This window comes from Heterostelium album, assembly GCF_000004825.1.
Source record: "Heterostelium album PN500 unplaced genomic scaffold PPL_scaffold3, whole genome shotgun sequence".
Lineage (NCBI taxonomy): Eukaryota > Evosea > Eumycetozoa > Acytosteliales > Acytosteliaceae > Heterostelium > Heterostelium album.
In genome coordinates, this window is record NW_008805065.1 from 1920276 (window position 1) to 1935234 (window position 14959).

At 30.7% G+C, this 14959-nt stretch overlaps 7 protein-coding genes across 7 annotated transcripts; 4 read left to right on the forward strand and 3 right to left on the reverse strand.

The window, feature by feature from the left end:
• Positions 1-1147: 1147 nt before the first annotated feature.
• PPL_03339 (uncharacterized protein) lies at positions 1148-2276 on the reverse strand (the record flags this gene model as incomplete). The annotated part of the gene is made up of 3 exons (XM_020574306.1): positions 1148-1222; positions 1316-2175; positions 2249-2276. The coding sequence occupies 3 exons, from the start codon at positions 2274-2276 to the stop codon at positions 1148-1150; spliced, it is 963 nt and encodes a 320-aa protein (XP_020436378.1).
• A 492-nt stretch (positions 2277-2768) lies between these two features.
• Positions 2769-5233, forward strand: PPL_03340 (uncharacterized protein; the record flags this gene model as incomplete). Its single annotated transcript, XM_020574307.1, has 2 exons — positions 2769-2784; positions 3666-5233. 2 exons carry the CDS (start codon positions 2769-2771, stop codon positions 5231-5233), a joined length of 1584 nt encoding a protein of 527 aa, XP_020436379.1.
• A 114-nt stretch (positions 5234-5347) lies between these two features.
• PPL_03341 (uncharacterized protein) lies at positions 5348-7828 on the reverse strand (the record flags this gene model as incomplete). The annotated part of the gene is made up of 4 exons (XM_020574308.1): positions 5348-5356; positions 5817-6709; positions 6773-6819; positions 7656-7828. The coding sequence occupies 4 exons, from the start codon at positions 7826-7828 to the stop codon at positions 5348-5350; spliced, it is 1122 nt and encodes a 373-aa protein (XP_020436380.1).
• Positions 7829-8033: 205 nt separating this feature from the next.
• Positions 8034-8992, reverse strand: PPL_03342 (uncharacterized protein; the record flags this gene model as incomplete). Its single annotated transcript, XM_020574309.1, has 3 exons — positions 8034-8542; positions 8631-8897; positions 8965-8992. The coding sequence occupies 3 exons, from the start codon at positions 8990-8992 to the stop codon at positions 8034-8036; spliced, it is 804 nt and encodes a 267-aa protein (XP_020436381.1).
• Positions 8993-10395: 1403 nt separating this feature from the next.
• Positions 10396-11723, forward strand: PPL_03343 (uncharacterized protein; the record flags this gene model as incomplete). The annotated part of the gene is made up of 3 exons (XM_020574310.1): positions 10396-10840; positions 11494-11569; positions 11693-11723. The coding sequence occupies 3 exons, from the start codon at positions 10396-10398 to the stop codon at positions 11721-11723; spliced, it is 552 nt and encodes a 183-aa protein (XP_020436382.1).
• An 884-nt stretch (positions 11724-12607) lies between these two features.
• PPL_03344 (uncharacterized protein) lies at positions 12608-14559 on the forward strand (the record flags this gene model as incomplete). The annotated part of the gene is made up of 2 exons (XM_020574311.1): positions 12608-14136; positions 14361-14559. The coding sequence occupies 2 exons, from the start codon at positions 12608-12610 to the stop codon at positions 14557-14559; spliced, it is 1728 nt and encodes a 575-aa protein (XP_020436383.1).
• A 234-nt stretch (positions 14560-14793) lies between these two features.
• PPL_03345 (uncharacterized protein) lies at positions 14794-14950 on the forward strand (the record flags this gene model as incomplete). The annotated part of the gene is made up of 2 exons (XM_020574312.1): positions 14794-14858; positions 14914-14950. The coding sequence occupies 2 exons, from the start codon at positions 14794-14796 to the stop codon at positions 14948-14950; spliced, it is 102 nt and encodes a 33-aa protein (XP_020436384.1).
• Between the last annotated feature and the right edge of the window lie 9 nt (positions 14951-14959).

Genomic DNA, 14959 nt, shown 5'->3' on the forward strand with positions numbered 1-14959 from the left:
ATAGTTTAATAAGATCTTTGACGAAATGCTAAATTCTTTCCTTATCAATTCTTACCACCAAATGTAAAACGGTTGTCTATTTTTTATTAAAAATTTTAAATTTTTTGGTGGGAAAGAGTAAATCAGATTCACCACAACATAAAAAATAGAGTTGAAATATTCTTTGGTGAATATGTAGACTATGGTCACTCGATTGAGTATTGATGCTTGATGTCTAATCACATCGATCCGAATTGTTCACGGATATAAGCTTAATATTGCTCCTCTTTCTAGTAACTTATGAGATGTTCGAATGTCTTTCGTAATGTTGGTTCTGGTCTGATCGTCGATGGATCCGGTGCCAACTAGAATGAATTGATAGCAACAAACACCAGTAACAAAGAATGACAATGGCACAGAGAATACAACTATCACAATAACAACAATAATATGAAGCAAAAATATTCATCACCACAAATAGGTTCACAGCAACTAGGTACAAGAAAGCACTACCACAACAACAAATTCCATAATCACTACAATGTACAGCCAAACCATCTACCAATTACGCACCACAACCACAACCATACCAAAACCAACAGCAACAAAAAAATACAATTAATAAGCATATTAATAAGCATGTTTCCTCTAAGTAAGAGTCCGCAGACCACAACATGCCAAAAACAATAGTAATGTTGACTGTGATAATGACACCTACCATTCGATAATTGTTTCTATCAATGATGAATCAGTGGTTCATTCACTGTTCTCCGTCATGTTAAATAACCCTTAAAAAATAATCAATAATCATCGACCAATTCGATTTCATTTTAAATTTATCCATTTTCTTTTAAAAGGATCGATGATTTAGTGTCTGTTATTAAATTTGTTAATGTATTATAATATTATATATTTATATGTATAGTAGGTTTAATTTATTTTTGTCTATACTTCAAAATTAACGTTTTGAGATTTGTGTTCCAATTCAAAAAATATTTTTTTTTGTGAAACAAAATTTTGTTACCATAGTCTGACTTGTGAACATGTGGTCAAAAAATTATTGTTTTATGTTTTATTTTCTTTTACAAACAGTTTTTTATGCTTTTGGTTATCTAATATCACTATACAGACCAATATCTGGGGGTTTAACTTTCCAAAAGTTAAAGATTTAACTCCATTGATTACAGTCGTTAATCCAATCGAATAATTTCAACAATGAGATCCATAGAATTACGACTTGGGTCTCAAAAAAAAAAAATAAAAAAAAAGTAGTTAAGTGTGAAGTATGTCTCTTTTTTTTGTTATTTATTTGTTTTGTTTATAATTTTGATTTTACAATATATCCATAGTAACCAGATTCAACACGAACCTTGAATCTTTGAGCAACCTTTCCATGATTATTGGCAATTTGATGTGCTTGAACGGCCGTTGAAACTTCTGATTGTTTAGGTTTAACTCTTCCACATAATGATTGAGGTGGACTGTAGAAGACACTAACTTTTTTTGTTTTCGCTTCAATATCCTTTTCTGTTTTTTCAATGCTCTTTGAAAATTGGTCATCTTTCAACTCCCAATCTTCAAATTCTATCTTACCATCGGCAAACTGTTGAGCTAGCTTGACTTGAGAGTCTTTAAAAATATTGATGGCTTGTATACCACTCGCAATCGTTGAGAAATCGTTGGATGCATATTCATCTGTATTGGAGGTCATCACCCTGTAGTAGAAAGAGGTGGTGATAGCAGTTTGATTTCCAAAGAATTGTTTATCCTGCAATGCGACCGAGGAGGTACTAATACATACAAAGATACCTGGAGCCAATTTGTTCGTCAAGAATGAGTAGGTGGTAGTCGATGATGAGTTGGTCTTGGCACTCTCAGAGATGGCACCAACGAGGTCGACGAATGAGTTGATGCTTTCGTCACTCAAAAAACTTTTGGTACCAGTTTTGATTGAATTGGCAGCAGTCTTCAAAGCAATTGAAACAACATTCTTAATATTTTCCAAGTTAAATTCACTGGCATATTCAGTTTGGATTTTCTTATCTCCGGTGACCAATTTTTGGTCTTGGACACCAACTTTATTCATGTTTTCAATGACATCTTTGTCGAATCTGGCAGTCATGGCTCCCTCTTGTTGATCAATTGTTGCTTTAAGATTGGCTATGGCATCTGCAGCTGCTTTGGAGTTGTCACTAACTGTTTTCATTCAATAACAATGAATTAATAAATTGGATTAAATACAATAATATTTTAAAGAATGAATACAAACCTCTTGATACTGATGCACTTTGACCCATTATTATTTATTTTATTTGTAGTTTAAAATAGAGATATATTTAAATATTAGAATTGAACTAATTTGTTTTTTATGAAAATTTAGAAAAAAAAATCAGTCTCTAAATACTTTTTCCAATATTCTTTATTTTTTTAAAAATTAGATATTTTAATATAAAATATTTATTATTTTCTAATTGACCTATTTGCCTCAAAATCTTTTGTCTAATCATTTCAGATTTACGGTGTAGGCTTTTAATTGCACTTCAATCAACCAGATTCGGATTTTTTCATCCCTCATAGAAGAATTCCCCCCTTTTCAATATTGTTTTTTTATTCTCTTCCAAATAGCCTTTCGAAAACTTGAAATGCAAAAATAACTACATCCAAACTAAATTTGTGATACCCAACTATGAAACTATGAATATTAATAGTGGAGATTAACTAAAACCTTATTCATGGTGTATGTATTTCTCTGATTCACTGAAGTATTGCTCCCTCAAATCAAAAAAAAAATGCTCCCACTGCCACGTATTTTAAATATTCTTTTAAAATTGAAAACCAAACAAATGATGCGCAATTACTTTCCTATATTCTTTTTTAGAAGTTCTTTTTTGCCAGCAGTGCAAAATTGATTTTGGAAAATATGATTGCAAAAAAAATAGATTTTTGTATTGTGTACAAACGGGTCAAAAAAAAACAAATTAAAAAATCATGATTTTTTTTTTTGGGTTATTTGCATATGACCAGTTTTGGAAAGTAGAATGGAATAATAAATGTTTTTTTAGGGTTTAAATGTGGTTTTACTATCACTTTTGGTCAAAAATTGTTAATTTCATGGGGTATAGAACAACTTTACCTTAGTGCATAGCTGTTTTTTTTCTTCCAATTCCGTAAAAGTTATTTTAGTTTGATAAATAACCTTGATTTTCTATCTTCTTTTTTTTTCTATACTAAAAACATTATTCAACTGAATTTGATTTTGATAAGGGGTTTTATTTGATTTTTAATTTATTATTGAATTATGTGATTTTTTTTATTTTACTTGTAACAGACTTTTCCTTTTCAAAAATAAATTTAATATAATATCAAATCTAAAATAATTAAAGGGTAAAATGATTTCATTTTGATCAATCACAATATTATTGGGTTTATTTGACTCTAACAAATAAAAACATCAAGCAAAAAACAAAACTTTGAAATTTAACAAACACCAATTGTTTTAATGAAAAAAACAAATTAATTCATTATAAAACCTATTTTCTATATATTGAGTTCACTTTGTTGCCATCCACCCACTGGTGTTTTAACAAATAATAATAATATGACAATTTTAAATAAATATTTTATTTTTACAGTTGTTTTTTTATTTTTTAATTTAATTAATTGTAAATCTGTTCAAATTTATTTAGATTCAAGGAAATCATATAGTATAGATTGTGGTAACACTCCACAAACAGCATGTCCAGATATATTGACTGGTTTGACTATATATAGAAATGGTTCAAACACCAGTGCTTCATCTTTGATTCTGAGTTTGGCAGCTGCTACTTACACAGGATCAAATAATAGCTTCATAAATATCAACATTGGTGAAACTGTTTCCATTGTTGGATCATCAACAGATCCAAGTTCTTTTGCCACTGTTGATCTTCAATCAAATAGTAGTTTTATAACAATTGGCGATGCTGTGCCAATCGTAGATTCAACTACAACTTTAAAGATCAGTAATTTAGATATTATCAATGGAAAGAGTTCAACTCAAAACGGTACTGTTGTCAATGTTAATACCAAATCTACCTCCACAGTAGTAAGCTTGTCAATGAACAATGTTTATGCTCTTGGAAGCAATGCACTTGGAGGATATGGAGGTTCAATTTATTTCCACACAAATAATATCAGTTCATTCGTTCGCATTACCAACTCTCTCTTCGAGAACAACAATGCCAATTACGGATCTGTTTTCTACACTGATACTCCAGGTGATGCAATCATTAACAACTGCCAATTTATCAACAACAAAGTTGTATTCGATTCAATTGTGTACTCTTTGTATGCAACAACAAGTTTTGTCAATCTTACATTCACCGACAATCATGCCACCAATTCAATCATTACACTCGATTCCAATGCCGGAGATATTATTAATTCCAATACCCCGGTTGTTACCTTGATCGATAGTTTAAAGTTATTCAACAACACACTTAGTTCCAACTCCAAAGGTTTTCTTTCATCTTTTAACAACTACATATCAATAGATGAATCTGTCTTCCAATTTAATACTGGTTCAACAGCAATATACTTTGTATCTACAACCGGATCTAATTTCCTTGATATTTCCGATAGTAACTTTATTTCCAACAGTGGTGCTAAAGATGGTGGTGCTATCTACCAAAGCGGAGGAACATCAGATATCTCGAATACAACATTCAAAGAGAATAAAAGTCAAAACAATGGAGGTGCTTTGTTTTTAACAAACTATGTTGCTTCCACTTTGAAGACAGTGTCACTCACTAATAACACTGTGATTGGCAGTGGATCAGGTAGTTCTATCTTTACCAACTCAGCATCAAACACTCTATCTTTGACCAGTGTCTCATTTACCAGTCAATCAAACTCAACCTCATCCATCTACTGTAATTCAACATCAATCTATTTATACAGTATTAAATTTGATAATGTTGCACCAGTGATTGCTTGTTCCACAAACAAATCATGTTTAGTTCACAGTGATGGTATTATCGGTCAACATTGTGATAATGTTGTGAACTCTAGTGATGAACCAAACACCAGTAGCAGTAGTGACAACAAACATAGCAGTAGCAGTGATAATCATCATCCAGACAATGATAAAAACGGATTATCAGGTGGTGCAATAGCAGGTATTGTCATAGGTGTACTTGTAGCAATTGGTTTAATCGGTGCTGCTGTATTCTTTGTTCTCAAGAGAAGAAATCGTTCACAATATTCAAATATTTAACTCTTTCCTTTTTTTTTTATATATAATATATATTATATTATTATTCCAATTTTATTAATACAGGTTTATTCTTTTTTTTATTAATTACAACTTAATTCTTTTATAATATTATTTTTATAAACTCTAAAAAAATAAATAAATACAAAAAAATATATCTATTTGAACTATCTATTAAACTATTTTATTATTCTTATGTTTTAAAAAAAATTAAATTTACTTAGTAATTCGCACTCGATTTTCTCTTTTTCATTTTTTTTTGTTTTTAAAATAAGTGTTTGATTTTATATTGATTAATATTTGTAAATTAATACAAATATTATTAATATCAATTAACTTTAGGAGTATTGCATATATATATATAATAAATATAAGAATAATTCATAACAGTGTACAGATTATAGCTGCAAATAATATGTATGGAGTTAGATAATTTTTAACTTACTTTGAAAGCTAAAACCGTGACCGTTATTCATTCATTCTAAATTTTCATTAAAATCAAAGTAATTACAAAAGAGTATTTCTAAAAAAATTACACAAATGATTATTTATTGGAGGTTTGTTTTGTTTATAAATTTGATTTTACAATATATCCATAGTAACCAGTTTCAGCTCGAGACTTGAATAGTTGAGAAATCTTTTCATGCTTGACATTGGTAGAAACTTTAAGTGCTTTAGTAGCCAATGAATGATCCGTGTCTGGTTGGTGAGCAGCTTCATCGGGTTGTGTGAATGGTTGTGGTGGACGGTAGATCAAAATAGAGTTGGTATTGAATCCGATGTTATCCAATTCCTTTTGGATTCTATCGATGGCCTTTGTTTTTGTTTCTTCAGCGCTCTCCCATTGCTCATAAGTGATCTTATTATCGGCAAACTGTTGGGCGTTTTCGACTTGACAAGCTTTCAAGATGTTGAGTGTCTTTGCTTTCAGTAAAGCAGAGTTGAATTTATCCATTCTCTTGGTGTCGTCGATGGACAATACAGTCTTGTAGTAGTAGGAGGTGGTTACTACAGATTCCTTTCCAAAGAATTGATCATCCTTCAAGGAGACAGAAGAGTTGCTTATGAATACAAAGAATCCTGGAGCCAATCTATTCATCATGAATGAATAGGTGGTGGTCGAAGATGAGTTGGTCTTGCCACTGTCACAGATGGCACCGACGAGGTCGACGAAGGTGTTGATGACATCATCACCCAACAGAATGCTTAAACCACCGGTTTGACTGGCTTTGGCGGCTTCAGCTGCAGCCTTCAATGCTAGGGTAACAATATTCTTGATTTTGTCAAAGTTAAATTCACTGGCATATTCAGTTTGTACTTCCTTATTCCCTGTGAGTAACAATTGATCTTTGATACCAGACTTGTTCATGCTGTCAAGTATTTCTTGTTCGAATCTGGTCTTCATTGATCCCTCTTGATTCTCGATTGATGCTCTAAGATTGCTATTGGCATCTGACGCTTCTTTTGAGTGGTCACTAACTTAATAATCTTGGAATTAATACAATAAAAATAAAATTATTTTCTTAAAGAATGAATACGAACCTCTAGATACTGATGCACTTTGACCCATTTTATTGTTGTTTAGATTTCTATATATATAAAAATTTTAGAATTGACCTTTGACAATTTTATTTTAATGAAAATATAATCTAATGAAATAGAATAGAAGTTCTTTACCTATATTCTTAAATATCATATTTTGAAACAAATAAAACCATTATTTTTTTTTATTTTTTTTTAAAGTGTTGTTAGATAAATTTTTTTACACCCATCACTCCAGTTTTGGAAAGTGGAACAACACCAAATTTTACATTCCTTGATCAATTTTTCTATCAATATGGATTCCAAGTGCTAACTAGGAATATTGAGAACACAATCTCAATTTTAAAATTAAATTCTCTGAATCATCGCTCCCTCAAAAAAAAAAAAAAGTTTTTTTGTTATTGCCAGCAATGCTTTGCCGACGTCAAAAATTATTTTTAAACATTTTCGTGTCTCAGATTAAAAAATATTATAAAATACTAACAATAATATTAACACTTAATAAGTTTATTTTATTTACAATATTATCTTTCTTTTTTTTTTGAATTTAAATTTGGAAAAATATTATTTTTTTGGGTTTCCATTCTCGTGTGAGATAGTGATGAATTTATGATTTGAATATGTAACCGAAATATGTTTCGAAGAGTCTATTAATATTTATAAAATCTATTTATTATCCAATTGTAAAAAATAAATTTATATCTTTATAGATCTACCATTATTTTGAAGTATTTAAAATTATAATCTAACTAATTTCTTTACAATATTAAAATAGTTTGGTAAAGAGTAAATCAGTTTTACTACAATAGGGAACTAGAATTGATATTCATTTGTGAATGGTTTGGTTAGATATAGGTGTAGTATTGTTTCTCTTTCCAGTTACGTTGGAGATTTTCGAATGTCTTTCATTGTGTTGGATCTCGTCCGACCGTCAATGGATCCCACAAATCCAATCACAACAAATGAACAAACACAACACTCAATTTTCAATGGTACGGAATAATATGAATACGATAGTTCCTCCACCGGCAACAAATAATACAAATTAATAAGCATGTTTCTCAACAACCAAATCAATTCTAGATCAACCTTACAACGGTTTGAAGATGTTGCCTCGTAACTTGATTATCTATCACCAAAGTATTGTCGATCTATACCGTACTCAATGGTTAAAGAGTATAAACACATACTTGGATCATCGTGCTCTCTATTGTTTACTATGGGAATCAGAGATCTGGGTAAGTTAATTAGTTATAATATATTATAGTTTAGAGCATTGTTTATTATTATTTTTTTGTATTAATTCCATTTTATCCAAATTATCTTGGAGTTTCTTGATCATTGCTAAAAATTTATCATCTTTCTCTTTCCATTCTTCTGGTGAAATCTTACCATCTTTAAGGTATTGGGAGAGTATGAGCTGATCGGATTTAAGAACGTTGATGGTTTTTCTTATATTATCTTCTTCTTCGACTTTCACTGAATTGGCTTCGTCTTGAATGGAGAACATCATTTTATAGAGGAAAACGGTAGTGATAACAATTTCATTTCCAAAGAATTTCTTTTTATCCTCCAAGGTGACCGATGAACTACAGATAAATACAAAGACACCTGGAGCCACTCTGTTGTAGATGAATGAGTAGGAGGAGGAGGGGATCGATGATGAAAAGGCCTTGGATCTTTGATCCAAACTACCAACCAGGACGGTGAGTGAGTTGATGTTATCATCACTTGCTAATGGTTTATTTCTTAAATCTTGAATTAAATTCACTAGTTAATTTTGATCAAATTAGTATGGATATTTTTATACATTTTCACCCTTTTTTACAACCATAATTGTTCTACTATTTTAATTTACCTTCGCGATCAGTTGATTTTAATACTTGGGAAACAATATTCTTGATATTGTCGAGGTTGAATTCACTTGAAAATTCTGTTTGGACTTCCTTGTTTTGAATAATCAATTTTTGGTCCTTGAGACCTAGTCTGTTCATATTAACAAGGATATCTTGGTCGAATCTTGTTGTCAAAAAACCCTCTTGTTGCTCGTTTAATGTTATTAGATGATTATTGATCGTTGTGGCTCCAAAGCTGTTAATGGCATTGCCTTTGGCATTGTCTAAAACTGATTTTCATTCAAAAACCTTGGATTAACAAATTGGAACTAAAATATCATATTTTTGAAAACTAACCTCTTGATACCGATGCACTTTGACCCATGTTTCTATATTTTAAACTACAGATATATTTATATTAATATTAAACTTATTATAATTAATAATTGAGACTGAATGAATAGTCTATATATACTTATTTTACCTCTATTAATTATTATTTATGAATTTAGATTATTAATCATTGATATTTTTCAACACCAGTCACTGTTTCTCAATTTTATTTCTCAAACAACCAGATCGGTATCTTTGGATTTGTGATTATCAAATTAAAATTAACATTTTAGGTTAATTTTAGGGTCCTTTGTAAACACAACACCAATATTTAACTCTAAAAGATTGATAAATCATTACAAATGAGAGAAGTTATTCTAAATTCAAAGATATTTTGATTGTGAGATAAATGAAAGGAATAACTTTTAGGTTCATCATTTTTTTTTTTTTTAGATGAAAAAATCACTAATCATTTTACCACGTAGGACTTTTTATGTTAAAAAACTGTTTTTTTTTTTGGATTTATTTGCATATGACCAGTTTTGGAAAGTGGAATTTTTTTACCATATAGGACTTCAGCACAAAAGTGGTCAAAAAAAATCACAAATCTGATTGCCACGTAGTACCTGTGCACAAATGTTGTCCAAAAAAAAAAAAAAACTTTTTTTGAGTTATTTTCGTTGAACAAGTTGACAAAAAAACCTCACATAAAAAAACTTTTTTTGAGTTAATTTTCGTTGAACAAGTTGATAAAAAAACCTCACATAAAAAAAAAAAAGAAAATGGATTTAATTTTGGGATAAGAAGATGATATAGAATTAAAAAACAATATCGAAAAGGGGTTGAATTAATCTATTAGCTATTAAATTGGATCTGGTTGATTGAAGTGCAATTAAAAGCCTACACCTAAAATCTGAAATGATTAGATCAAAAGATTTTGAGGCAAATTTGATTGTTATTGCCTCAAATTCTTTATATTTTTAAATTATATTGATGAAATATTGGAAAAGTATTTACAGAACAAATTTTTTAAATAAATTTTCATTAAAATAAATAATTGTTAAAAATCATTTAAAACCCAGACCTGACCAGACATAGCGAAAATAGTGTTCGGCAGTCGCCACAAACTTTTTTTCATGCAAAAAAAAAAACAAAAATGTGTGAACAGCAAGTGGTTCGCTATGTAGGTTTTTTTTTGTTTTTCTCACTTGCTTAAATTGACTTTTAACAATTCTAAAATTTAAATATATCTGTAATAACAATTAATAATAGGTCAAAGTGCATCAGTATCAAGAGGTTAGTATTATTTTTATAATTTTTATGATTTTATAAATCCAATTTATTAATTTATTGGTTTTTGAATGAAAACAGCAAGTGACAACTCAAAAGCTGCTTCAGATGCCGTACTCAAGCTTAACAACAATTGAAGAGCCATCTTAGCAAGATTCGACCAAGATGTCAATGAAAACCTTAAATTTGCTGGTGTCCAAAACAATTATTAGTCATAAGAATAACCAAACAGAGTGGGCCAGTGAATATAACTTTGACAATATCAAGACTATTGTTACAAAAGTATTGAATACGGCAGTCAATGGACTCAATGATGTTACCAAAAGTAAATTGACTCCAGATACCATTTCATTGTATCTGGAGATGACTTTTGAAGACTGGGAGAAAAAAGAAGATATGGCTTCAAAATTAATTCAGAGAGCAAAAATGGATATGGATACCTTTATCAAACCTGTTAGTTTGGTATACCGCCGACCACAACAATTCTCACACTTAGTTAAAGCTACGAAGGGACCAGAAGTATCGTTGTATACTAAAGCATATCAAATTGCCGACCAACATGAAAAGGTTGCTAATCTATTCAAGTCTCGTGTGGAATCTGGTTACTATTGTTAATTCTATTAATCTTATATTTAACGATTTATATAATCTTGAAAACACTTTGATTTTCAATATCAACTAAAAACAAAATTTAAATAAATTCCAAACTTACTCTTTTAATTATAATAATTCTAGTTCCTCTTTTCCAAATCTGATCTCTACTAAAAAATTCAAACATTTAAACAATTTTTCAAGGTAATGAAATTTAAAAGATATTCGTTTATAATATTGATTATTAATTAAGATATTTGAAATTAAAATTTTTAAATATACATTCAAATACTGTAGGTGATAAAGTTCAGAAATTTGAAAGAAATATATTGATTAGTTAAAATTATTATTATTAAATTCAGTGTTCAACAAATACAGTGAATTGGCTGTATATTTATTTAGATTAGTATCAAATTTAAAACTTTGATTATCCAGAAGTACAATTGATTCTGAAACTACAATACCAAGTTTCACAAAGTCAAACATCACATCAGATACCTCCACATCAGCAGCCAGCAACAAGCAAAGACAATTTTTAAAGAGTATAAACAAATTCTTGGAGTACAAGGTCATGTGCAATTATTAATTATTTTTTAATTTGTTTATTCATATTTATAAGGGATGAACATATAATAAAAATATGGTGATCTTAGATTATCTTCATCTGTTTAGTGAATAATCTTGAAGGACAAAACTCTGCCATTAGATTGAAGCGTTATAGTGATGAGAGTGATGCTATTATCTCTGGGTAAGTTAATTTGTTAGTTAATTCGTTAAAAATTAAAAAACACTGATGAAAAATAAAAAAAAATTGATCGAGTGATCATGATTCGCAATTTAACCAAATAGATTAATTTAATATTAATTAAAGAAATGAAAGAAGCAAAGAGTTTAAGGAATAGAGAAAAGACAAATAAATTAATTATTTGGAAGATAGGTGAAAGAAAAGCAGATGATAGCAGCTTGAATTCCCATGCAAGGAGATTTAGTGAGTTAAAGGTGTTCATTGATGATATAAAGATTAAATTATCTTTGGATCATCTCTCTAAATTGGCATCTAAGTTTAAAATTGCAAATTTTTTGAAAGGTGCAGATGTTTCACTTGTTTTGGGTTTAAAAGATCTTATCAATGATATGAAAGGAAAAGAGCAAAAGAAGTATTAGCAGCAAGGTATATAATAAAAAATATAACAAAAATATATAATAATACTTACATTATATCATAAATATAAAGAATGTGTCGATCTTATTTTAAGATACACAAAAAATATCCAAAACTAAGTGTGTTTAACAAAAATGGATTTTTTGTCGGGAAACAGACTTTTAAGAAGGCTATTATCATTGCAAAGAAGAAGATTAAGAAAGTGGATTATGATCAGATGAAGCTTAAGAATGATAGACGCAAAATAACAAGAGCTAGATTAATTTCAGGTGCAACTTTCTATCTAAAAAACCGAGTATCAAAAAACAACACTCTTGTTTTGGAATTGGATAGTACACTAGAATTCAAACAAATAAAATTATTCTAATAAGTATAATTGATCAAATAAATGGAATAGAAATGTTATAATGAAAATCTTTCAAATTCGAAAAAAAGAGACATCTCATGAAAAATCAGGATTTTTTTCCCACCTTTATAAATTTGTGAATAATTCTAGAAAAATTACAAGATATCTTTTTATGAATCATTTATTTGATTAATAATTTTATTTTATTATTTTAATATGAGTGTGTGATTAATCATAATAAAAAGAGGTGAATTGAAAAGTAGAACACAAAAAAAATAATGAAAGATAGAAAAATTGATTTTTTCAAAGAATATAGCGATAGTTTTTATAAGTGTAACGACACTACATGCAAACAACAGTATCATACAGATGTAATCAGAAGTGTTCTCTGTCAGAAAGTACTATTTAGACGTATAATTCAATCATTCAATCGATATGGCTATCGAATGACATTCGTAGAGAAACCACTTGCACTCAACGATGTACTAAGTTGGCGTTATCACTACCACGAAATAAATTCCGTCGAATGGATGGTAGCGAACTGTCATTTCGGTTTGTGTCTCGACAAGATCAGACTCTGCCAGAAAAATCAACAGCAACCGGAGGAACTGTTCTATCCCGATCGTATCAACGGTGTGATGTTGAACCGAATCCAACAGATGCCACTCGAGTTGTTTAGCCATCTCATTCAAGAGTACCGTGATTCTCTCATCAAGGATCACGTCCATTTCGTGAAAGTGGTAGATGCATCGATTAGAGCGGGACGTGTCGATCTCTTTGAACACATGAGAAAGAACATGTCGTTCACACTGTTCCAGGCGGTACAGACATCGATTGTCGAGACGGCGGTCGCTGCCAACAACTTGGAGATCACGCGATTCTGCTTTGACAATTTCGACTTCTCCAATCCGAGAAGTAGATATTACGCAGGAAAGAAACCGCTATTCAGAGTATCGGATCGACCCACTCTGGCTATGGTCAACTACTTTGCCAGCTCCGACATTGTTGGACTCCCGAAAGAGCAGCTACTCGTAGAGTATCTCGGAGAGAAGAACTACATGGCGGCGCTACTGAGATTCGGTGACTTGGTGTTGTATTGTAGCTATATTGACTATCTAGATCCTCGTGTTACACTTCATTTCGATCCAATGCTATTAGAGAATGCACTGACTGCACTCATTAAAGACAAGGAGGTGGTAACCGGTCGTTCACACCTAGAGTTGGTTAAATACATATTGCGTGAGGAACCGTCGTTGGAGTTGACATTCGAAGAGGAGACAATGGCACCTTTCATCATGGGAATACCAGAAGATCTACAATATCGTATCTATCTATATCATGCGAAATGCGATCTTCTCAACAAATACATGGAGACAACTAGAAACAGGAAATTAGTAGAAAGAAACACACAAGCTCTATCAAAGAAATACTTTAAATATCTAACAATAAGAAACAATCAACTCTTAAACAAAGAATTGACACTATATATTATAAAGAACGACATTAAAGCTATATACAGTCATGGTTCAATTGAACAAATAATAATGGCAAATAGTAATAGTAATAACGACAACGACAACAACAACAATGATAGTAGTGACAATAATAATATGTTGACTTCAATTCAACTAAGTAAACATCATACTGTTGAAGTGTTGGAAACGATTAAACGTTATCATAATCTAAGAAACATTAGATTCTTGCTAAGGGATATCACAGATTTCGATAGCAAGGCAATTACATATCTGGTGATGCAACAACACATCATTCCAAAGACATCGAACAAAGATGATATCTCTGGTTACTTGTATGAGCGTGAACTCTTTGAATGTGCTCACATCATCAATCCAGAGTTTCACTTGAAACTACCGAGTAGTGAGCATATCGTGCAGAGTTCATTGCCATCGCTAGCGTCACTCCAATACATACATACTATCAATCCGACGTTTGCCAATCTCACATTCAAGGGCGTCGATTACAACACTCGTCCGGAAGCACTACGATACTATCTCGATAACTATCATTTCAAAGCGACCAACTCCTTCAAGTGGTTCCTGAGACAGGCGACACTACATGCCATTGCAAGCGGTCGAATCGATCTCGTTCAACTGCTAGAGACATACAACCCGATGACTCTCACTGTCGATACCGACTTTGTAGCACTTGCAATTATGTATGGTTACTACGACATTGCAGAGTATTGTACAAAGAAGCTGACGCTCCAATCTAAACTACAGCTAACACTCGTCCGACGTTTGCATCTTGACTTTGACTTTCTAAAGCTGTTCCTTCAGTATCAATACGACATGATCAAACCTAAACTCAATGTAATAGCAAACAATGCATTAGGTGCATGCAAACTAGATATTCTTCAATATCTTCTTGAACTAGATCCATCTATCAGGTTGGAGGATTACAAATACTACAATGGAAATGAAAGAACAAACATATTGAAATATTTATTATGCCAGAAGGTTATATCAACCAACTCTGCTCTTCAAGCAAACCCTCAATTCCAAATGATATTAAGTAAATTATTACATTTAGAATCTCTTATAAATAAACATTAATATATATATATAAGTGTACAATACAAATATTCAAAAACATTATTATCTTAATCAAACAAA